This window comes from Lygodium microphyllum, chromosome 28, assembly GCF_053477565.2.
Source record: "Lygodium microphyllum isolate KBCC chromosome 28, Lygodium_microphyllum_v1.1.10, whole genome shotgun sequence".
NCBI lineage: Eukaryota > Viridiplantae > Streptophyta > Polypodiopsida > Schizaeales > Lygodiaceae > Lygodium > Lygodium microphyllum.
In genome coordinates this window covers 82,345,074-82,369,044 of record NC_141162.1, presented here as the reverse complement: position 1 = coordinate 82,369,044, position 23,971 = coordinate 82,345,074, and the positions used below count along the sequence as shown (strand labels likewise).

Sequence of the window (23,971 nt, the reverse complement as noted above, 5' to 3'; positions counted from 1 at the left end):
TTAGCCCCTTTTCACATGATGGCCTGGAATTGGCGTCATGTTTCTTGTAATCAAGTTATCTTGTACTTTTTTTCGTAATTAATACAATTACCTTTTACGAAAAAAAGAGAGAGAGAGAGAGAGAGAGAGAGAGAGAGAGAGAGAGAGAGAGAGAGAGAGAGAGAGAGAGAGAGAGAGAGAGAGAGAGAGAGAGAGAGAGAGCGATGCTGCTCCCGCTCCGTGCCGCCCTGCCATCGCTAGGTCTGGCACGTCCTGCGGCTGCGTTTACCTGCGCCGCCGCCGCCTGAAGCCCTACCTGTCGGCACCCCCCGTTCGCCTTAGCCTCGTCGTCGTTTCTGTTCGCCAGGCGTTTGCGTGTCGTCACCACAATCGAGGGCTGCATCTCTGCCTACTTCTGCCAGTCGCGTCTGCGCCCTGCGCTGCCAGCGGCATCCCTGGTGTCGTCTTCCGGTCGTCCTGCTCCTGGAGCCGTCAGGAGCAGTCGCCCTGCTCCTGGAGCCGCCAGCGTCTTCTGTTCCGGCCGCCCTGTCCACGCCCAGACGCCCTGTCACTGACGCCCTATCCCTGGTAGCATACCCCTGACGCCCTGTTCCCGGACACTGCTGATGGACCCCTGCCCGGCACCCCAGCCTGTCCCGTCCTGCTGTGGAGACCGCCCGGCCTGTGTTTCGCCTGTCTGCCCCTGCACGGTGACAGGTAAACCTCAATTTTCATTACCTCTCCTTGCAGAGTACACCCCTGGACAGCGCCTCTGTACAGAAAAAAGGGAAAGCAAGAGAGCCGGCAAAAGAGAGGGTCAGTCCTCCTTCGAGATCAAATCATCATATACGATGGCTGGTTTGGATCTGGATTTCATAGATCAAACAGTGGCAGCACTGGGCCCGGATTCTGATGCGGAGGAACCTGAGGATATGGTTCCGTGCAACGAAGAGATGCCCCCTGGTCCCGACATCCAGCCTGCGGGTAAACGTACCAAGCATGCTTCGGAAGAGATAGGCGTTTCTCAGGATCGGTCCTATGCTCAGGTTGCTTCGGATTCGGTGGACTCTCAGGAAGTGGACTGGGAACATTTGCTGGAATTTGCAAACACTTTGCTTGGCGATTATGTTCAACATAATCAGGAAGTCTTTTCTGACTCTGCACCTGACGATGTGCTGGACGCCACCGCGGACCCAAAAACTGTCCTACGCTCCTTTTCGGTATTTTATGATCGCGCTGTGATACTTTTCTTCATTGGTCGAATCCCGTTGCTTTCCCGTATTCGCCAGTGGTTGCAACATCTGCTACAAGGGGAATGTGTTGAAGAGATTTTTGTTGGCTCCCGGGGTTTTTTTGAGGTCCTGTTGAAATCAGAGACGCACCGTGCTGCTCTCCTGTCTAAACTGCCTTTGTTTTTTGAACGCCGGTTGGTTCATGTGGTTCCATGGCGTCCAATGGCAGATTTTCAGCGTCTGCTGCAACGTGAATGCCCGGTCTGGGTCGAGGTGGAAAACTGTCCGGCTGTTTATTGGCCACTATTGAAGGATGCTATGGCCGGTGTGGGCACTGTTCTGGTCCCTCCCAGTCTCCGGGCTGTGAATCGCAACCGCTTATGTATGCTATGGGACACTGCAAGAAAAAGGCCTGCCTGGTTACGCCTCAATTGCTCTGGCATGCACCCATTACACTTTCGTTTGAAATGGGGCAATTTTGCAGGGCATTGCTTTTCCTGTGGACAGTTGGGGCACTTTATGGCCGAATGCCCGGAACAGCAACACACTTCCCATGATGGCCATGCTGTGCCGCCCATGGAAGATATGGTGTGTGATGCCCCATCGCTGGATGCTACCCATCAGCCCCAAGCTTTGGCCAAAGGTAAACAACAGGTTGCGGGTCTGGATTCCAGCGCCACTAATTGGGTGGAAGTACGTGCAAAAAAAGGCAACAGGGTTGTTGCGGCCATGGAGAACAATGTGCCTACTACCTCACAAGATTCCATGCGTACATACATGCGCAGGAAGGAAATGCAGTCTTCTGAGCGCTCGGCTCCTGCTATGGTTTCCTCTGCCCCCCTTCATCAGCCCGCCAGGAAAATGTCTTCGGATCGTTCGAAGGGTCCCTCTGCTAAGCTGGCATTTGATACCAGAGGTAATGTTATTACCCCGTGGGACCGTCGTTATCCCCGTTCCATCCCAAAGCCAGCAGATATGCCGTCTACTTCCAAATCTGGTCCGTAGAACTCTTTTGCAGTGTTGGCGGATTTCTTGGACGAGGGAGTCCTGGACATTCTCGCTGACAAAGTCAAATCGAGGCAAGCAGTGCCTCGTACCTGATTTTGTCTTGAATATACATGAAAATTGCCACGTGGAATGTGCGTGGAGTTTGTTCTCGGCACAAGCAACATGCTATGTGGACTGTATTGCATGAAAATCAGTGGGATGTCCTGTGCGCTGTTGAGCACAAGAGTCACGATGAAGCCGGAAAAGTGGTAGATTGCCATGGCTTTAGATTGTTTTATGCGGGGTCACAGGCCATGCATTATTCGGGTGTGCTCATGATTGTCCATGACAAATATCAGCCTGTTCTAATTAAAAATGATGTTCATGGCCGTTTTTTGGTGATTGAAATTTTATTCGAAGGGGAAATCTTATGGCTACTTGGCCTCTATGCTCCGAATGATTCCTTATCTCGTCAGGCGCTTTGGCAGACTTTGCAGACCTCCTTGTCACTTGGCAGACGGGGCTTCTTCATGGGGGATTTCAATATGTGCGTGGATTCCTCCCAGTCCACATCGGAGCATTCGGTGATGGATACGCCGGAAAGTCGTATGTGGCAGGCGTTGGCTCTTGCCGTTCTTAAGCAAGACCTCTGGTCCTGGCTACACCCGTCTTCTACAGGGTTTACTTTCCATTCTGCCCAGTATGCAACAACATGGTCGAGATTGGTTCGTATATATATCATGCAGAATGATGATTTTCTTCCTGACCTGCTCGAAATAAAAGTGTTGCAGCAATATGCCTTGTCGGACCATTTCCCTCTGCAGCTTGAGCTGCTTGCACAACCCATTGCCCCATTCAAGCAATTTCTGGAGAGACTCCCTTTGCGTTTCAATTCGTCTTACCTGAAGCATGCAATCTTTCAGGGCTATATGCAGCAATTGATTGACAGATTTCTCTTCGACTTCTCTTCTCAAGGCACTGCGTCATTTGAACGATTGCTCTCTAATGTGCAGCGGGTTGCTCGGCAGTATGGGATCCACCATGCCTCTCTTTGTCGGCAGCGTCGCAAGGCCGCCGAGGACATGCTGGCTTTGGTTCGTTCTCTGCTGGTGGACACTCCGGATGATGCATTTCTGCTCGCACTGGCCATGCGAGTGGCGGATCTTATTAAAGAATTCCAATTGAAATCATATCAGCAGGCCAAACTGCAACATCTGACAGAGACGTTGCAAGATAATGCATGTCAAACCCATAAGTTCTTTCGAGCTCTCCACGCCTCTCCTGCTAGGGAGAATATGACCAGACTCGAGGATGCAGAAGGTCACCTTATCATGGATCCGCAGACTATTGTGCATATGTGCAGGAATTATTTCCGTGACCTTCTCGGCACCACTTCTCCACCTTCAGATCAAATCACTCAGGCCCGTTCGGGTTTTTATGACCTAGTCCGCAATCAGCTACCGCAGGACATGCAAGCTATTATGGAGTCTGATATTTGTGAGGCAGAGGTTATGGACGTCTTGTTACATTTGCCCAAGGATAAAAGCCCGGGTTGGGATGGTCTCACCAATGAGTTCTTTGAAGCTTTTGCTACCCAACTGGCGAAACCATTGCAGGCTTTGTTTCAGCAGGTGTGGCAAACCGGGATCATGCCTTGCTCATGGAAAGAAGGCCTTATTAAACTGCTTCCAAAAGTTCCTTCGCCATCTAGGTTGAACAGTGGCGCCCCATTTCCTTGATGGGTTCAATGTACAAAATCTTTTCCAAAATAATGGCGAATCGGCTTCATAAGCAACTCCCGGCCATTGTGCATCCTCTACAGTATGGTTTCATTAAGGGCCGAAATATTCTGCACAATGTATTGAATGCTCAACTAGCTATTGATTATGCAAGGCATTCTAACCAGGAGGTAGTACTGATTCACCTGGACCTGGAAAAGGCTTTTGACTATCTGGATTGGTCTTTCGTTGCTGAACTCATGTCGGCTATGGGCTTTGGTCCCCAGATGTCTCGTCTAATCTACACCATTAGCGCTGCAGCGTCTTCGCGAGTCATGCTGAACGGAGGTGCTACGGAGCCATTTGTACTTGCCCGCTCTGTCAGACAAGGATGCCCTTTGAGCCCGCTATTCTTTGCCCTCGCGACACATCCAGTTCTTTCCATGTTATCCCATATGGTAGCCTCTTCTCAGTTGGCCAGTTTGTCGCTTCCTTCAGGACAGCACTTCATTAGCCAATCCCTGGCAGATGATACTTTTATGATTTTGCGTGCGGACAAGGACAACCTCAAGCGCGCATTGGATGTTTGGGGCATCTTTGGTCGAGCCTCCGGCCTTCGCATCAATGCGCTCAAGTCAGCCATTCTCAGCTGCATGGAGTCGGATTTGCAGTCCTTGGACTGGCAGGGTCTGGTTGTTCCTCGTGGCTCCATTGTCAGGCACCTTGGGTACCCTTTGGGTGTCGACGTTCCACCAAAGCAGCTTCTGCAGTGGATTTCTCAGAAAATGGTGGCTAAGTTTATGTATTGGAAATCTCAAGCCTGGCCCTTCCATATTCGTCTCAAAGTGGCCCAGACAATTATGTTGCCAATGCTGACATATTTTTTGCCATTGTTGCCCTGGACTACTACAACTCTCAATGCTCTTACTCAGTCTATTCGCTTCATGCTATGGAAGGACTCATTGCATGCAGGTATTTCCTGGATTTCTTGGTCGCATGCCTGCACCCCCAAACGCATGGGTGGCGGAGCTATTTTAGATGCCCAAACTCACATGCAGGCACTCCGTTGGTCTCTCTTCCGCGCCATGTGCTCGGATCATCATCCATGGGTCGATATAGCCCGTTATTTCCTTGAGAGCCATGGGCTTCTACATGGCAATACCCAAATCCGGACTTCTTGGTGGCATGTTCTTAATGCTGATTCGAGGTTCTCCAGTTCTTCTTCGTCGCTGCTTAATCATTTGGTATGTTCTTGGAAACGGGTCCTTCTAAAGGCTCAGTGGCATCCAGCGGAGGATCGCTTGGCGACGAATTCTTTTCAATTGGAATTATTGGCAGTCTTGCGTTTACTTGCATGGGAAGGCAAAAATGAGCTTAGACCACAATTCAACCGGATGGCTCGTTTGGGCTTGTCTTCGGTCGCGGATGCCACCCTTGCTAGTCGCAATGTGCGTATATCTTTTCGTACAGCCAGGAGGCTTTACAGGATCCCGGGAGGATATAGGCCTTTATGGGAACAGCTTTTGCGGATACTCCAGAGCAGACAACCCTTTCCTGCCCTTGCTTCAGATCATCCCTGGCAGGATTGGGACCTACAAGGCCGGCTGACTTTAAGCAAAGCTTCTGCTAATCAAGTTTATCATATTCTGATCAAAGATCAACAATGGTTAGTTACCAAAGCCAATGCTTTATGGGGCTTACGAAAATCCCGGTCATGGTGGAGGGCAAGTGTGATGGAGGGCTGGTTGAACAAGACCCCCTTCAAATGTAAAGTCTTTCTTTGGAGAGTGATGATTGGTGGTCTTCCGCTTGCGTCGGCTCTTTCCAAGCGACGAATCTCCAATGGCAACTGTTTCTTTTGCACCACTGCTGTGGAATCAGCCCGCCACAGATTTATTTCTTGCCCCGTCGCAAAAAAAGTCTGGTTCTTTTTGTCGGCTATTTGGCAAGGAGCGGTTGGATTCACTCTGCGCCCCTTTGATTGGGTTTTCGGGCAGCCCAAATACCCCACTCCTGCACAGCCACATATGAAACTCATGTATCATTTTCTTCGATATTGGGGCTGTTGGCATAACTGGACCATCAGGAATGCTTTTCTTTTTGACTCCGCCTATAATGTTCAGCGACATATTGCAAGGCTTAAGGGCCTTTTGTATTGGCAGTTGGATCTTCTCCGGCATTCTGATTTCCTCTCTAGGGAGGACTTACGTCCCTGGCTTATGGCAATTTCATCTGCCCCCTTGCCATAACTTTGTAACTTGTAGCACTTAGCCCCTTTTCACATGATGGCCTAGATTGGCGTCATGTATCTTGTAATCAAGTCATCTTGTACTTTTTTTCGTAATTAATACAATTACCTTTTACAGAGAGAGAGAGAGAGAGAGAGAGAGAGAGAGAGAGAGAGAGAGAGAGAGAGAGAGAGAGAGAGAGAGAGAGAGAGAGAGAGAGAGAGAGAGAGAGAGAGAGAGAGAGAGAGAGAGAGAGAGAGAGAGAGAGAGAGAGAGAGAGAGAGAGAGAGAGAGAGAGAGAGAGAGAGAGAGAGAGAGAGAGAGAGAGAGAGAGAGAGAGAGAGAGAGAGACGCGTAGCGATGGTGCCCCTGCTTCGTGCCGCCCTGCCATCGCCTGGTTCGGCACGCCCTGCTGTCGCCTCGACCTGCGTTGTCGCAGCCTGAAGACCTGCCTGTCGTCACCCCCCGTTCGCGTCAGTACCGTCGTCGCCTTTGCTCGTCTGTCGTTCGCGTCTTGTCAACCTCGTCGACGCCTGCACCTCCGCCTGTTTTTGCCATTCGCGTCTGGTCCCTGCGCCGCCAGCGGAAACCCTAGCGCCTTGTTCGTGACGCCCTGCTCTTGGAGCCGTTAGGAGCAGACGCCCTGCTCCTGGAGCCGTCAGCGCGTCCTGCTCCTGGCGCCCTGTCCACGGCCCGACGCCCTGTCCACGGTCGCCTACCACTGACGCCCTGTCCCCGGACGCTGCTGACGGATCCCTGCCCGGCACCCCAGCCTGTCCCGTCCTGCCGTGGAGACCGCCAGGCCTTTGTTTCGCCCTTCTGCCCCTGCACGGTGACAGGTAAAGCTCCGTTTTCATTAGCTGTCCTTGCAGAGTACACCCCTGGACAGCGCCTCTGTACAGAAAAGAGGGAGAGCGAGAGAGTGGGCGAGAGAGAGGGTCAGTCCTCCTTCGAGATCAAATCATCATACACGATGGCTGGTTTGGATCTGGATTTCATAGATCAAACAGTGGCAGCACTTGGCCCGGATTCTGATGCTGAGGAACCTGAGGATATGGTTCCGTGCAACGAAGAGATGCCCCCTGGTCCCGACATCTAGCCTGCGGGTAAACCTACCAAGCATACTTCGGAAGAGATAGGTGTTCCTCAGGATCGTTCCTATGCTCAGGTTGCTTCGGATTCTGTGGACTCTCAGGATGTGGACTGGGAGCATTTGCTGGAATTTGCCAACACTTTGCTTGGCGATTATGTTCAACATAATTAGGAAGTCTTTTCTGACTTTGCACCTGACGATGTTCTGGACGCCACCATGGACCCAAAAACTATCCTACGCTCCTTTTCGGTATTTTATGATCGCGCTGTGATACTCTTCTTCACTGGTCGAATCCCGTTGCTTTCCCGTATTTGCCAGTGGTTGCACAGTCTGCTACAAGGGGAATGTGTTGAAGAGATTTTTGTTGGCTCCCGAGGTTTTTTTGAGGTCCTGTTGAAATCGGAGACGCACCGTGCTGCTCTCCTGTCTAAACTGCCTTTGTTTTTTGAACGCCGGTTGGTTCATGTGGTTCCATGGCGCCCAATGGCAGATTTTCAGCGTTTGCTGCAACGTGAATGCCCTGTGTGGGTAGAGGTGGAAAATTGTCCGGCTGTTTATTGGCCACTATTGAAGGATGCTATGGCCGCTGTGGGCACTGTTCTGGTCCCTCCCAGTCTCATGGCTGTGAATCGCAACTGCTTGTGTATGCTATGGGACATTGCAAGAAAAAGGCCTGCCTGGTTACGCCTCAATTGCTCTGGCATGCACCCGTTACACTTTCGTTTGAAATGGGGCAATTTTGCAGGGCATTGCTTTTCTTGTGGACAGTTGGGGCATTTTATGGCCGAATGCCCGGAACAGCAACACACTTCCGATGTTGGCCATGCTGCGCCGCCCATAGAAGATATGGTGTGTGATGCCCCGTCGCTGGATACTACCCATCAGCCCCAAGCTCTGGCCAAAGGTAAACAACAGGCTTCGGGTCTGGATTCCCGTGCCACTAATTGGGTTGAAGTACGTGCAAAAAAAGGCAACAGGGTTGTTGCTGGCATGGAGAACACTGTGCCTACTACCTCACAAGATTCCATGCGTACATATATGCGCAGGAAGGAAATGTTGTCTTCCGAGCGCTCTGCTCCTGCTATGGTTTCCTCTCCCCCCCTTCATCAGCCCGCCAGGAAAATGTATTCGGATCGTCCAAAGGGTCCCCCTGCTAAGCTGGAATTTGATACCAGAGGTAATGTCATTACCCCGTGGGACCGTCGTTATCCCCGTTCCACCCACAAGCCAGCAGATATGCCGTCTACTACCAAATCTGATCCTCAGAACTCTTTTGCGGTGTTGGCGGATTTCTTGGACGAGGGAGTCCTGGACATTCTCGCTGACAAAGTCAAATCGAGGCAAGCTGTGCCTCGTACCTGATTTTGTTTTGAATACACATGAAAATAGCCACGTGGAATGTGCGAGGAATTTGTTCTCGACACAAGCAACATGCCATGTGGACTGTATTGCATGAAAATCAGTGGGATGTCCTGTGCGCTGTTGAGCACAAGAGTCACGGTGAAGCCGGAAAAGTGGTAGATTGCCATGGCTTTCGATTGTTTTATGCAGGGACACAGGCCATGCATTATTCGGGTGTGCTCATGATTGTACATGACAAATATCAGCCTGTTCTTATTAAAAATGATGTTCATGGCCGTTTTTTGGTGATTGAAATTTTATTCGAAGGGGAAATCTTATGGCTACTTGGCCTCTATGCTCCGAATGATTCCTTATCTCGTCGGGCGCTTTGGCAGACTTTGCAGACCTCCTTGTCACTTGGCAGACGGGGCTTCTTCATGGGGGATTTCAATATGTGTGTTGATTCTTCCCAGTCCACATCGGAGCATTCGATAATGGACGCGCCGGAAAGTCGTATGTGGCATGCGTTGGCTCTTGCTGTTCTTAAGCAAGATCTATGGTCCTGGCTACACCCGTCTTCTACAGGGTTTACTTTTCATTCTGCCCAGTATGCAACAACATGGTCGCGATTGGACCGTATATATATCATGCAGAATGATGATTTTCTTCCCGAGATGCTGGAAATAAAAGTGCTGCAGCAATATGCCTTGTCGGACCATTTCCCTCTGTAGCTTGAGCTGCTTGCACAACCCATTGCACCTTTCAAGCAATTTCTGGAGAGACTCCCTTTGCGTTTCAATTCGTCTTACCTGCAGCATGCAATCTTTCAGGGCTATATGCAGCAATTGATTGACAGATTCCTCTTGGACTTCACTTCTCATGGCACTGCGTCATTTGAAAGATTGCTCTCTAATGTGCAGCGGGTTGCTCGGCAGTATGGGATCTATCATGCCTCTCTTTGTCGGCAGCGTCGCAAGGCAGCCGAGGACATGCTGGCTTTGGTTTGTTCTCTGCTGGTGGACACTCCGGATGATGCATTTCTGCTCGCACTGGCCATGCGAGTGGCTGATCTTATTAAAGAATTCCACTTGAAATCATATCAGCAGGCCAAACTGCAACATCTGACAGAGACTTTGCAAGATAGTGCATGTCAGACCCATAAGTTCTTTCGAGCTCTCCATGCCTCTCCTGCTAGGGAGAATATGACCAGACTCGAGGATGCAGAAGGCCACCTTATCCTGGATCCGCAGACTATTGTGCATATGTGCAGGAATTATTTCCGTGACCTTCTCGGTTCCACTTCTCCACCTTCAGACCAAATCACTCAGGCCCGTTCGGGTTTTTATGACCTGGTCCGCAATCAGCTTCCGTAGGACATGCAAGCTACTATGGAGTCCGATATTTGTGAGCCAGAGGTTATGGACGTCATGTTACACTTGCCCAAGGATAAAAGTCCAGGTTGGGATGGTCTCACCAATGAGTTCTTTGAAGCTTTTGCTACCCAACTGGCGAAACCATTGCAGGCTTTGTTTCAGCAGGTGTGGAAAACGGGGATCATGCCTTCCTCATGGAAAGAAGGCCTTATTAAACTACTTCCAAAAGTTCCTTCGCCATCTAAGTTGACACAGTGGCGCCCCATTTCTTTGATGGGCTCAATGTACAAAATCTTTTCCAAAGTAATGGCGAATCGGCTCCATAAGCATCTCCCGGCCATTGTGCACCCTCTACAGTATGGTTTCATTAAGGGCCGAAATATTCTGCACAATGTATTGAATGCTCAACTGGCTATTGATTATGCCAGGCATTCTAATAAGGAGGTAGTACTGATTCAACTGGACCTGGAAAAGGCTTTTGACTATCTGGACTGGTCTTTCGTTGCTGAACTTATGTCTGCTAAGGGCTTTGGTGCTCGGATGTCTCGTCTCATCTACACCATTAGTGCTGCGGCGTCTTCGCGAGTCATGCTGAACGGAGGTGTTACTGAGCCATTTGTCCTTGCCCATTCTGTCAGACAGGGGTGCCCTTTGAGCCCTCTATTCTTTGCCCTTGCGACACATCCAGTTCTTTCCATGTTATCTCATATGGCAGCCTCTTCTCAGTTGGCCGGACTGTCACTTCCTACAGGACAGCACTTCATTAGCCAATCCCTGGCGGATGATACCTTTATGATTTTGCGTGCGGACAAGGATAACCTTCGAAAAGCATTGGATGTTTGGGGTCTCTTTGGTCAGGCGTCAGGCCTTCGTATCAATGCGCTCAAATCAGCCATTCTAAGCTGCACGGAGTCGGATTTGCAGTCCTTGGACTGGCAGGGTCTGGTTGTTCCTCGTGGCTCCATTGTCAGGCATCTTGGATACCTTTTGGGTGTTGATGTTCCCCCAAAGCAGCTTCTGCAGTGGATTTCTCAGAAAATGGTGGCTAAGTTTATGTATTGGAAGTCTCTGACCTGGCCCTTCCATGTTCGCCTCAAAGTAGCCCAGATAATTATATTGCCAATGCTCACCTATTTCTTGCCATTGTTGCCCTGGACTACTACGACTTTGAATGCTCTTACTCAGTCTATTCGCTTCATGCTATGGAAGAAGGACTCATTGCATGCAGGTATTTCCTGGATCTCTTGGTCGCATGCGTGCACCCCCAAACGCATGGGTGGCGGAGCTATTTTAGATGCCCAAACTCACATGCAGGCACTCCGTTGGTCTCTTTTCCGCACGATGTGCTCGGATCATCATCCATGGGTCGATATAGCCCGTTATTTCCTTGAGAGCCATGGGCTTCTACATGGCAATACCCAAATCCGGAGTTCTTGGTGGCATGTTCTTAATGCTGATTCGCGGTTCTCCAGTTCTTCTTCGTCGCTGCTTACTCATTTGGTATGTTCCTAGAAACAGGTCCTCCAGAAGGCTCAGTGGCATCCAGCGGAGGATCGCTTGGCTACTAACTCTTTTCAATTGGAATTGCTGGCAGTCTCGCGTTTACTTGCATGGGAAGGTAAACATGAGCTTAGACCACAATTCAACTGGATGGCCCGTTTGGGCTTGTCTTCAGTTGCGGATGCCACCCTTGCCAGTCGCAATGTGCTTATATCTTTTCGTACAGCTAGGAGGCTTTTCAGGATACCTCGGGGATATAGGCCTTTATGGGAACAGCTTCTGCGGATGCTCCAGAGGAGACAACCCTTTCCTGCCCTTGCTTCAGATCATCCCTCGCAGGATTGGGACCTACAAGGCCGGCTGACTTTAAGCAAAGCTTCTGCTAACCAAGTTTATCATATTCTGATTAAAGATCATCAATGGCTAGTTACCAAAGCGAATGCTTTATGGGGATTACGTAAATCCCGGTCATGGTGGAGGGCAACTGTGATGGAGGGCTGGTTGAACAAGACACCCTTTAAATATAAAGTCTTTCTTTGGAGAGTGATGATTGGGGGTCTTCCGCTTGCTTCGGCTCTTTCCAAGCGACGAATCTCCAATGGCACCTGTTTCTTTTGCACTACTACTATGGAATCCGCTCGTCACCGATTTATTTCTTGCCTTGTCGCTAAGAAAGTCTGGTTATTTTTGTCGGCTGTTTGGCAAGGAGTGGTTGGATTCACCCTGCGCCCCTTTGATTGGGTTTTCGGGCAGCCCAAATACCCCACTCCTGCACAGCCACATATGAAGCTCATGTATCATTTTCTTCGATATTGGGGCTGTTGGCATAACTGGACCATTCGGAATGCTTTTCTTTTTGACTCCGCCTATAATGTTTAGCGGCATATTGCGAGGCTTAAGGGCCTCTTGTATTGGCAGTTGGATCTTCTCCAGCATTCTGATTTGCTCTCTAGGGAGGACTTACGTCCCTGGCATATGGCAATTTCATCTGCATCTTTGCCATAACGTTGTAACTTGTAGTACTTAGAACCTCTTCACATGATGGCTTAGATTGTCGTCATGTATCTTGTAATCAAGTCATCTTGTACTTTTTTTCGTAATTAATACAATTACCTTTTACGAAAAAAGAGAGAGAGAGAGAGAGAGAGAGAGAGAGAGAGAGAGAGAGAGAGAGAGAGAGAGAGAGAGAGAGAGAGAGAGAGAGAGAGAGAGAGAGAGAGAGAGAGAGAGAGAGAGAGAGAGAGAGAGAGAGAGAGAGAGAGAGAGAGAGAGAGAGAGAGAGAGAGAGAGAGAGAGAGAGAGAGAGAGAGAGAGAGAGAGAGAGAGAGAGAGAGAGAGAGAGAGAGGTCTTGCCAATGCCAGTCTTGGGAGCTCAAGGAGTCGAGACTTCCAAGAGGGTGTGACGACCTGCCCTAATCCGGGCAGGTGGCTCTGCTTGCTTCTGAACAGTCCGTCCGCTTCTGTACCGGCGCCCAGTTGCGGCCTGTGTGTCTCTGCCCCCCGCGATTTTTTCACTCGGCTTCTGTCCGACATACGTGCTGATACAATATGGCTGACCTGGATCTGGCTTTCATAGACCAAACGGTGGCAGCTCTTGGTCTGGATTTTGACAACGAGGAACCAGAGGACATGGTTCTATGCACAGAGGAGATGCCCCCTGCTCCTGACCTCCAGCCAGTGGGCAAATGCACCAAGCATACTTCGGCAGGGATAATGGATCATCAGGATCGTTCGTATGCTCAGGTTGCTTCTGATTGTGTGGACTCCCAGGAGGTTGATTGGGAGCACGTGTTGGAGTTTGATAACACTTGGCTTGGCGATTATGTTCAACATAATCAGGAAGTCTTTTCGGACTCTGCAAGGGAAGATGTTCTGGACGCGTGCTGTGATACTTTTTTTCACTGGTAGGATCCCGCTGCTTTCCCGTATTCGCCAGTGGCTGCACAGTTTGCTACAAGAGGAATGTGTTGAAGAGATTTTTGTTGGCCCCTGGGGTTTTTTTGAGGTGCTGTTGAAATCAGAGACACACCGTGCTGCTCTTCTGTCTAAACTGCCATTGTTTGTTGATCGCCATCTGGTCCATGTGGTGCCATGGTGCCCCATGGCAGATTTTTAGCGTCTGCTGCAACGTGAATGCCCTGTGTGGGTTGAAGTGGAAAACTTTCCGGCTGTTTATTGGCCACTGCTAAAAGATGCCATGGCTGCTGTGGGCAATGTTCTGGTCCCCCCAAGCCTAAGGGCCATGAATCGCAACCGCCTGTGTATGTTATGGGACACTGCTCGAAAAAGGCCTGCTTGGTTACGCATTAACTGCTCTGGCATGTATCCTTTACATTTTCGTTTGAAATGGGGCAACTTTGCAGGACATTGCTTTTCATGTGGACAATTGGGGCATTTTATGGCTGAATGCCCAAAGAAGCACCACACTTCAGATGCCGAGCATGTCGCGCAGCCCATGGAAGATATGATATGTGATGTGCCATCGCAAGATGCCACCCAACCACCTAAAGTTTTGAATGAAGGTAAACAACATGTCTCGGGTTTGGATTCTGGTGGCAATGACTGGGTAGATGTACGCGCGAAAAAAGGCAACAAGCATGCTGTTGGCATGATGGATACTGTGCCTGTTGCCTCACCAGATTCCATGCGTACGTATATGCGCAGGAGGGAAATGATGTCTTCAGAGCACTCTGCTCCTGCTATGGTTTCCTTTGCTCCCCGTCAACAGACAGCTAGGAGAGTGTCTTCAGATGGTCCTAAGGGTCCACCCGCTAAGCTGGCTTTTGATACTCGAGGTAATGTCATTACCCCATGGGATCGTCGTTATCCCCGCTCCATCCCCATGTCAGCGGATATGCCATCCACTTCCAAATCTGGTTGTCAGAACTCTTTTGCCATGTTAGCTGATTTCTTGGATGAGGGTGGACATTCTCGCCGAAAAGGTCTCATCGAGGCAAGCTGTGCCTCGTACCTGATCCTCTTTTGCATCCACATGAAGATAGCTACGTGGAATGTGCGAGGAATTTGTTCTCGCCACAAGCAACATGCCATGTGGACAATATTGCATGAGAATCAGTGGGATGTCTTGTGTGCTATTGAACACAAGAGTCATAGTGAAGCGGGTAAAGTTGTGGATTGCCATGGTTTTCGTTTGTTCTATGCAGGGACACATGCCAGGCAGAGAGACGTCTTTCTTCAGGAAGAGGAATATGCAAAATATAAACTATTGGCCAGAGCTGAAGCTTTACATGACAACAATTGTCAAACTTATCAATTTTTGCTCGTCTGCATAAAAAATATGCCTAGGAAAATATTGTGTGCTTAAAAGATGGTCAGGGTGATATGGTGACTGATCCTGCCTCCATTATTCAGATGATTGTTGACTTTTACAGGGCCTTGTTGGGTCCGCAAGAGATTCTTTCTGATGCTGTTCTCTCGGCTTGAACATATATTTGTGACCTTGTTAGTAATCAGGTCAAACCAAAATGGGTGAATCTAATGGAGGCTGATATTTCTAAACATGAAGTGGAAGAGGTGTTGTGTCACTTGCCTAGAAGGAAAAGTCCAGGTTGGGATGGGCTTCCTAATGAGCCGTTTTCAACCCATGTGCAATAGCTTAAGGACCCATTAACATGCTTGTGTCAGCAGGTGTGGAACTCTGGTATGATGCCTATGGATTGGAAGAAAGCTGTCATCAGGTTGTTGCCCAAGGTTCCCTCTCCGACCTCTTTGAAATAATGGAGACCCATTTCTGTTATGGGATTGTTATATAAAATCTTCTCTAAAATTATTGCCAACAGATTGCAAAAAGTTTTTCCGCTCCTCATTCATCCACGGCAATACGGTTTTATTAAAGGTCAGAATATTATGCACAACATTTTGAATGTTCAGCTCGGAATTGACTATGCCAAAGCATCTAGATAGCAGGTTGTTATGCTTCAGCTGGATATTGAGAAGGCTTTTGATCATGTCAGGTGGTCTTTCTTGCGGCAATTAATGTCTACAATGGGTTTTGGGCCCCGTATGATTTCTCTAGTTGATACTATCAGTCAGGGTGTTGTGGCCCATATTGCTCTTAATGGAGGGATTACTGAGGGAATTGCCTTATCCTAGTCTCTTTGGCAAGGCTGTCCTTTTAGCCCTTTGCTGTTTGCTTTGGTTACTGACCCCATGCTCTCATTACTGGATAAGTTGGCAGCTCAAGGTGAGATAGTTGGCTTAACTCTTCCTAGCAGTGACCAGCTTGTGGGTCAATCTTTGGCGGATGATTCTTTTATGTTCCTTAAGGGCGGATGGAATTAATGTTAATCGGGCAATGGTGGCCTGGAATTTTTTTGCTTTGGCATCGGGTTTTCATTTTAATACTCAGAAATCTATCCTTCTCTCCTGTATGGAGAATGATCTGCAAGCCTTGGGCTGAAATGGAATTACGATCACAAGGGGCAATATAACCAGACACTTGGGATACCCTATTGGTGTGGAGGTTGCTCCTCGAGCCTTGCTAGATTGGATGGCCTTCCGAATTCATGACAGGTTCATGTACTGGAAATCCCAGAGTTGGCCACTACATGTTAGACTAAAAGTGGCTCAATGTATAATGATCAGTATGATCTCATTCTTTTTGCCACTACTTCCTTGGACAAAGAAGTTTATTTTGGATATGGTTCAGCCTATCAGATTTATGCTCTGGAAAAAGAAAGGCAATCGTTTGGGACAAATATGGATCTCTTGGCAACATGTGACCACTCCGAAAAGGATGGGGGGTGCAGCTTTGTTGGATGTCAATTTGCATATGGCTGTTTTGAGGCTTTCCTTGTTACAGAGTCTATGTACTCAGTGTCATCCTTGGTTAGACATTGCTAAATTCTTCATAGAAAAAACGGGCATCTCTCATGGTAGCACGGTTATTCATGCTTCCTGGTGGCATGTTCTTAACTCTATGAGGCCTTTAAACATCTCCTAGTCTTTTTTTCTTTCTCATTTGATAGCTTCTTGGCAGGAGATGCTTCGTTTTGCACTTTGGCGTCCCCCGGATATTCGTAAAGATGAAAATTCGCTACAAGGAGAAATACTGGCTTGCTCAAGGTTATTGGATTGGCCACAAAAAGATTTGCAGTGTGACAAGCTCAATCGGATGGCTAGGTTGGGGTTGAAGACAGTCAGGGATGGTGTTATTCCTGGGCAAGCCCGTCTTTATTCCTTTAGGCGTATTCGTCAGTACTTTCGGGTGCCGCGTGGATACGGGGACATTTGGTCGTCTATACAGGACAATCTTCAGAGGTGTTTTCCTTTGCCTGTATTACAACCATTGGATCCTTAGCGTGACTGGATGTTTGTGCTTCCTGATGATTTTGGGAAAAGGTCAGCTAATCAAATATATCATCAGATGGTGGAAGCCAAGAAATGGGTCATGGGGAAAGTGAATATTTTATGGCATTTTAAGGACAGTAATAAGAAGTGGCGGGAAAGATTTATCCAGCTTTGGAAGTCTAAGGTTCCGTATCAGGGAAAAGTGTTCATGTGGTGGTTGCTCATTGGGGGGCTTCCAACGGGTGAAGTGCTCCGCGCCCGAAAGATCTCTACTAGGCGTTGTGTTTTCTGCACTACATGTGATGAGACATTGCTTCACCTCTTTGTCTCCTGCCCTGTTACGCGATAGATCTGGAATTTCATTTCCCGTGTATGGTTTTCACTGACTCAGCACCACCTATCAGTTCGTTCATGGATTATGGGAGATATGTCCTCTATGCCCTCTTTAAGTTCAGATTGTTTCTGCCTATTTCATTTCCTCAGATGGACAGCCCTGTGGCATATATGGCGTACTCGCAATGCCTTTATTTTTGATTCAGCATCGGGCATCCATGGGCATGTGGTCCGTGTCCGAGGAATAGTCTTATGGCAAATCTCCTCTATGGTGTCAGCGGACCTGGTTCTTCCAGATATTACTGCTCCCTGGATGGTGATTGTTCGCTCCACTCCAACTACTTCTGTGTGATCTGATAGTACTGTTCATGTAATAGGTTGTTCTGAGAGAGTGAGAGTGTGTGTGTGTGTGTGAGTGAGAGTTTCTCGGATGACCTGATGGTCTGATGTAACAGAAAGTAAGAGATACACAGAGAGAATGCTGACCTGATGGTTTGATGTAAATATTGACTACTTAATTTAATTATCTTCACGAAAAAAAAGATATATTAACGTCTACATAAGGCCAATGTGGCCTATGAGACAAAATCCAAAGTACATCCATGTCTAATGTCATCTCATCAGTAAGGTAAAGATAACATTACAAATAAGTGGGTGGCCTATGAAACAATACTGAAAATAACTATACGGTGAGACAATACTATGGTTGAATCATGTGTAGTGTTGTTCCATCGATAGAAAAGAAAAGGAAAGGAAAGGAGAACCAGATCTGATAGAGCCATGTACAAAAAGTGCGGTGGAGACTATGGGCTGTAGTTGATCTCAAGATCTGCACATGATCTCAGCTATGATGCGGTCCCTAGCTGCTTCACTGATATGCCTGGTGGTGAGTCTTCGGTGTCTCGTGATAATGGCTCTGCTAAAAGAGAGAGAGAGAGAAGAAAAGAAAGAAAGAAAGATATATTAACTTCTACATAAGGCCAGTGTGGCCTCTGAGACAAAATCTAGAGTACATCCATGTCTAATGCCATCTCATTAGTAAGGTAAAGATAACATTACAAATAAGTGGGTAGCCTATGAAACCATGCTGAGAATAATTATACAATGGGACTATACTAGGGTTGAACCCGTTTGTAGTGTTGTCCCATTGGTAGAAAAGAAAAGAAATGAAAAGGAGAACCAAATCTGATAGAACCATGTACAAAAATGTGGTGGAGCCTATAGGCTGTAGCTGATCTCAACATCTGCACATGATCTCAGCTATGATGCCTCTCTAGCTGCTTCACTGATATGCATGGTGGTGAGTCTTTGGTGTCTTGTGATAATGGCTCTGATTTGACTGTGGTGCGGCCTCCTTGGATGTGGTTGTGGTAGACGGGGTCATTGTGCTCGACGAAGGGAAATGGCTCTATCCAATGTGACTCCATGGTGTGGCATGTAAGGTGTTTGGTGGGATGGCTCTGTCTCTGCTAGGCTAGTAGTGTCAGTAAAGTCGCGTGTGCAGAAAAAGTCTATCACTTCTTTCTGTGTGGGTTCCTCTGGATGAGCTGGCCTCCTATGTCACAATAGTGTTGTGCGGTGCCTTTGGAGCTCCAGGAGGAAAAGGCTTGGGTATCTTTGGTCCTTGTACTTGATGATGCGACGAAAGGGGACAAAACCATCATGGAAGAGGCACTGGTACCGTCCTTGTATGTCATAGTACACTGTATATTTGCATATGTAGTGCTCCTCTGTCTCAGGCTCTCGACCACAGAGCTGACGAGTCCTATTCTCTGCTAGGGTATCTGTCCATCTGCTTGTCTCCATCTGAAGCCTATGTGAGGAGGTGTGAATCTGTCCGGTAGCAGCCCGTATGTTATGGGAGAGATGGGTGTCCATATCTGCTGGTCGAATAGTGAAACCATCATCAGAGAGAGAGAAGAGATGACTCCTGTAGAACTCCATCCTTGATCCTAGAGGGAGTGGTGGGTGGATCCATGTCCTTGCTGTCTCAATCTTGAAGATATCAGCTTTGATCACCTCGTTCAGCTTTGATTCCCGGGGGGAGTTATGAAAAAAAGAAAAAGAGAAGGAGAAGGGGGGAAGGGAGGGGGATGGGGTTTCCCGAGGGGTGAAATCAACTATATTTGGGGAGATGGATGGAGGGGGGAGGGAGGGGGATGGGGATTAATTGGGGGGGGGGGGGTTTGCTGGTTGGTGAAATGAACTATATTTAGGGAGATGGATAGAGGAGTGAGATACTGTTGGTGAAAGCAACTATATTCCATAATAGGATGCCAATATATGTTGTAATTTGTGCAGAATGCTTCACAGAACTTGGAGTCGCTTCAAAAGGTTTTTACACGGTCACTGAAACTTTTCCTTTTAGGTATTTTGTTGCAAGGTAATATATTATGTTTGATTCAGTTTGTGGTTGTTTCATGGTGAATATATTTCTTTTAAATTTCTTCTGCGATGTTGGGCATGTTCAGTGAGGAATCGAGGGCTCTTTGACTGTATACTAAAGAAGGTAGGAAATTAAGATAAGGTGTATCAGAATTGAGACTTCTAGACATATTGAATAAACATGATGCCACAAGATTGTTAAGGCCTATACAGTGGAAGGATTATCACTTAGTGGGGTCAAAAGCCTACCCTTAGAGACTTTACATCTCAGAGTTTTGCTTTTGTAAGCCTATCAATGTTTGTTACTGTTCTATAGAGCTCATTTGTTACATTTCGGGGAATTATTTCTTTATTCTAAATCTTGAGTTGATTGTAGGTTGTGTAAAAATGTGTCAATAATTTTTGCCTATTGATTTGATTGCTCTGCTAAAAGATTTATGAATCAGAGTAGTGTGTACTCCTTTGATTGAAATTGTTTCATGTCTTTGACTTTGTCAATGTTAGCGTTCCTCGTTCAAAATAAAATGTGGCTAATGATATTATCTAAAGAAAACCAAAGAAATACAGGAGTTCAGTCTGCATGGCAGGAGTAGAAAAGCCTTCTTTCATAAATATAAAGCTGCTTAGGGCGGTCTACATGAAATGGAGGAAACAAGCCATGGCGGGAGTACAATAGCATGGAGGTTATTATCATATAGTCTGAAAACAGGCTATGGTTGGCCGTGTGAATGAATAGTTGTTGAAGCTCGTATGATGCCCGAGAGTCTTTGTGGAACTGCTCTATATGCTGGCCATGGAACTCTTTGCCTAGCCCTTGCTCTAGAATTGTGAAAAACATGCCTGGGGAAGCATACAATAGAAAACTTGTCACATATATTGATAATAGCCCTAACTAGTCACAGAGGCGACATGACAATATGGGTGAAAGACAAGTAGTATAGCGATGGTTGATTAGAAGTGCATGACACCTGTTGTGAGCAGTGTGCAGGCAAGAAGAGGAAAATATACAAGGAAAGTGTATGCATACACGGGGATGGTGATGGCATGTGGAGAAGGTGGGAGTGCGGTGTCACATCAATGTCTATATGACGTCTTTCATCTTTTGATGGATATCACAAACTTGTGGGATGATGGTACAAACTCTAGGCATGTATTGCCTAGCCCAACCTACTCTCTTGTGAAGTGGAAGTGGTCTCCCATATGCAGTGTCTGTGGTGTGATAATCGGATTGCCCACAAGGGCAGTAGTACTTTGTTTGTCATAGTAGACAACGGTAGGAGAGTCGCATGGGATATGAAGCGCTGCCAATATACTCCTTGGGTAGATGGCCTTAGTGGTACCATCGAACAATGCTCCACACTCAGCCTCAACCGTGAAAGCTACCACCGTCTCCTATGTACGGATTGGCTAAAAGATGGGAGCCGTGCCCAAGGAAAAGAGGTAGCAACCGTGGGAATGCCTAGAGAAATTTTCTCTAGGCATGGCATTATACTGTCTTCGACTTCAGCATATAATCCAGAAGGAAATGGGAAGAGTGATGTCGGGATCTCTTACCCAATCTAAATTAATATAGTTCTACATACGTAAACCAGAACCATAAGTTAGGCCATAAGAATAGGTACACCACAAATATCTCAAAACACGAAGATATGCAATCCAATGGGACATCCTAGGTGCAATGAAATATTGACTAAGAAAAGTAACTGAGTAAGCTACATCTAGCCTAGTGTGAATGAATCAAAGGAGTTTTCCTACCACAGATCTATAGGTGTGCTTGTTGAAGGGTTGATCAAAGGTATCCTTAGAAAGATGGATAGTGAGATCAAGAGGAGCGGCCATAACTCACATTATAGGTAAAGCACAAAAAGAGTGATATTTGTCCGCCTAGCTCCCTGCCGTCACGCACGCCTGCTCTCCTGCCCCCGATTGATCCCCTCACAGACATGCCGTTGATAGCAACCGTTGCCGTTGCGACTGTGGCCGTCCCGTCCTGCCTGTGGCTGTAGCGTGTGCCCGTCGCCCCCCCTGCTTGTGGCTGCCACCCCCATCTACGCCCTAACATGCGGTGCCTCCCCCCGCCTGCCGTTGTCACCCTTGTCCACAGCCCACTTGTCCACCCGCATACAGCCCGTCCCATCCTGTCTCGCCTTGCTTGCGTTTCAGCCTGTGGCTGTAGCCCCCCCCCCCCCCCCACCCATAGTTACACGAAACGCCGTTTTTGGCATTTTAGAAATGCTACAACGTTTCTAGAAACGGAAACGCCCAAGAAATGGCGTTTTTGCAGACTGCAATTTGGGGCAAAACTTTGGCCCAAACGTGAGCACCCTCGGACTCCACATTCCAGTTGACTTTTCACCTGCCTACGTTTCTTCTCTCCACTCTGTCGGGCCTGCTCCTTTGTCGACTGAGGACTCCAGAGCCACGCACACATGCGCACACATTCTTTTTTTTTTCGTAAAAGGTAATTGTATTAATTACGAAAAAAATACAAGATTACTTGATTACAAGATACATGATGACACTAAGCCATCATGTGAAGAGGTTCTCTCTCTCTTTCTCTCTCTCTTTTTTCTGATTACAAGAGACACGAGGGCCCTAGGCCAACGTGTGGGGAATCCCCGTAGTAATTCACTAAAAAGGTTACACCAATCATGGCAACGACCCAGAGGCAATTGCCATATGCCAAGGATGCAAATCCTCCCGAGGGAGCAAGTCCGAGTGTCGGATGAGATCTAGCTGCCAATGCAAGAGCCCTTTAAGCCTGGCAATATGTCGCGGTACATTAGAGGCCGAATCAAAGAGAAAAGCATTGCACGTGGTCCAAATGTGCCAGCATCCCCAGTATCTGAAAAAGTGAAATAAGATCTTCATATGCAACTGTGGCGGTGTGGGATACTTCGGGCGCACAAAAACCCAGTCGAAAGGAGTTAGTGAGGACCCCACCACTGCGTGCCAAATGTGCGACAAGAGTGACCAGATATTCTTGGCGAGCGGGCAAGAAAGAAATCGATGTCGGGCCGATTCCGCCGGTGTGGTACAGAAGAAACAATTGCCATTCGAGATGCGACGCTTGGCAATGGCCGAGGCAAGAGGAAGACCACCAATCATCACCCGCCAAAGAAAGACCTTGCATTTGAAAGGTGCCTTATTCAGCCAGCCCTCCATTAGCGTTGTCTGCCACCATGACAGCGATTTCCGCAGTCCCCAAACAGTATTAGCTTTCTCACCCAGCCATTGGTGATCTTGAATGAGAAGATGATACACCTGATTAGTAGAGGCCTTTTCCAGACTCAACCGGCCTGCAAGGTCCCAGTCCTGCCAAGGGCGATCCACAGCCAGGGCAGGAAAGGGTTGCCTACCCTGAAGCTCCGACGAAAGCTTTTCCCATAAATCACGGTATCCGCGCGGGATCTTGAAAAGTCGCCTAGCAGTCCGAAACGATACGAGGACATTGCGAGTGGCAAGGGTAGCATCCGCAACCGACGTCACACCTAAACGGGCCATGCGGTTAAATCTTGGTCTGAGCTGATGTTTATCTTCCCATGAAAGGAGTCTCGATACTGCCAACAATTCCAGCTGAAAGGAGTTAGTCTGCAAGCGGTCCCCTAGTGGGTGCCAACGGGCCTTTTGGAGCACCACTTTCCAAGAGCCGACCAAGTGCAGTAACAAAGAGGAAGAGGAACTGGAAAAACGAGAGTCAGCATTAAGGACATGCCACCAGGAGGCCCGAAGCCGTGTGTTACCATGGCGGAGCTCGCTGTCCTCAAGAAAATAACGGGCTATGATGGTCCACGGGTGATGATCCACACACATGGCACGAGAAAGGGACCAACGGAGAGCTAGCATATGAGTTTCTGCATCCAAAATAGCTCCACCACCCATGCGCTTAGGGGTACATGTATGTGACCATGAAATCCACGAAATGCCTGCCTGCAGTAAATCCTTCTTCCATAGCATGAAACGGATGGGATGAGTGAGAGCCTTCAAAGTAGTAGGCGTCCATGGCAACAATGGCAGGAAATACGTTAGCATTGGTAGCATGATTGTCTGAGCCACTTTGAGGCGGACATGGAATGGCCACGCTTGCGACTTCCAATACATAAACTTCGCTGCCAGTTTTTGTGAAATCCACTCCAGCAGGTCCTTTGGCCGTACATCCACCCCCAATGGGTATCCAAGATGCCTGACAATGGAGCCACGGGAAACCACCTGGCCTTGCCAGCCTAATGACTGTAAATCAGGCTCCGTGCAACTGAGAATGGCTGACTTAAAGGCATTGATGCGAAGCCCAGAGGCCTGACCAAAGAGCGTCCAAACATCTAATGCCTTTCGAATGTTGTCCCTGTCCGCCTGCAAAATCATAAAGGTGTCATCAGCCAAAGATTGGCTAACGAAGTGCTGGCCCAAAGGAAGAGACAACCCTGCCAGCTGAGCAGAAGCTGCCATGGAGGATAACATTGAAAGGACCGGGTGAGTCGCCAGGGCAAAGAAG

The 23,971-nt window shown here is 48.1% G+C and overlaps 1 protein-coding gene across 2 annotated transcripts in view; it reads left to right on the top strand.

Annotated features, from left to right (window-relative positions):
• Positions 1-23,971, top strand: part of LOC148011682 (heparan-alpha-glucosaminide N-acetyltransferase-like protein (DUF1624)) — a 352,978-nt gene that overhangs the window by 78,770 nt on the left and 250,237 nt on the right. The window contains exon 3 of one of the 2 annotated variants that reach the window (XM_087670955.1): positions 19,396-19,462. In XM_087670955.1, coding sequence (XP_087527081.1) covers positions 19,396-19,462 — 67 coding nt within the window. Of the gene's footprint in view, positions 1-19,395; positions 19,478-23,971 lie in introns of both variants that reach the window. The other variant, XM_087670954.1, reaches the window with a different exon arrangement.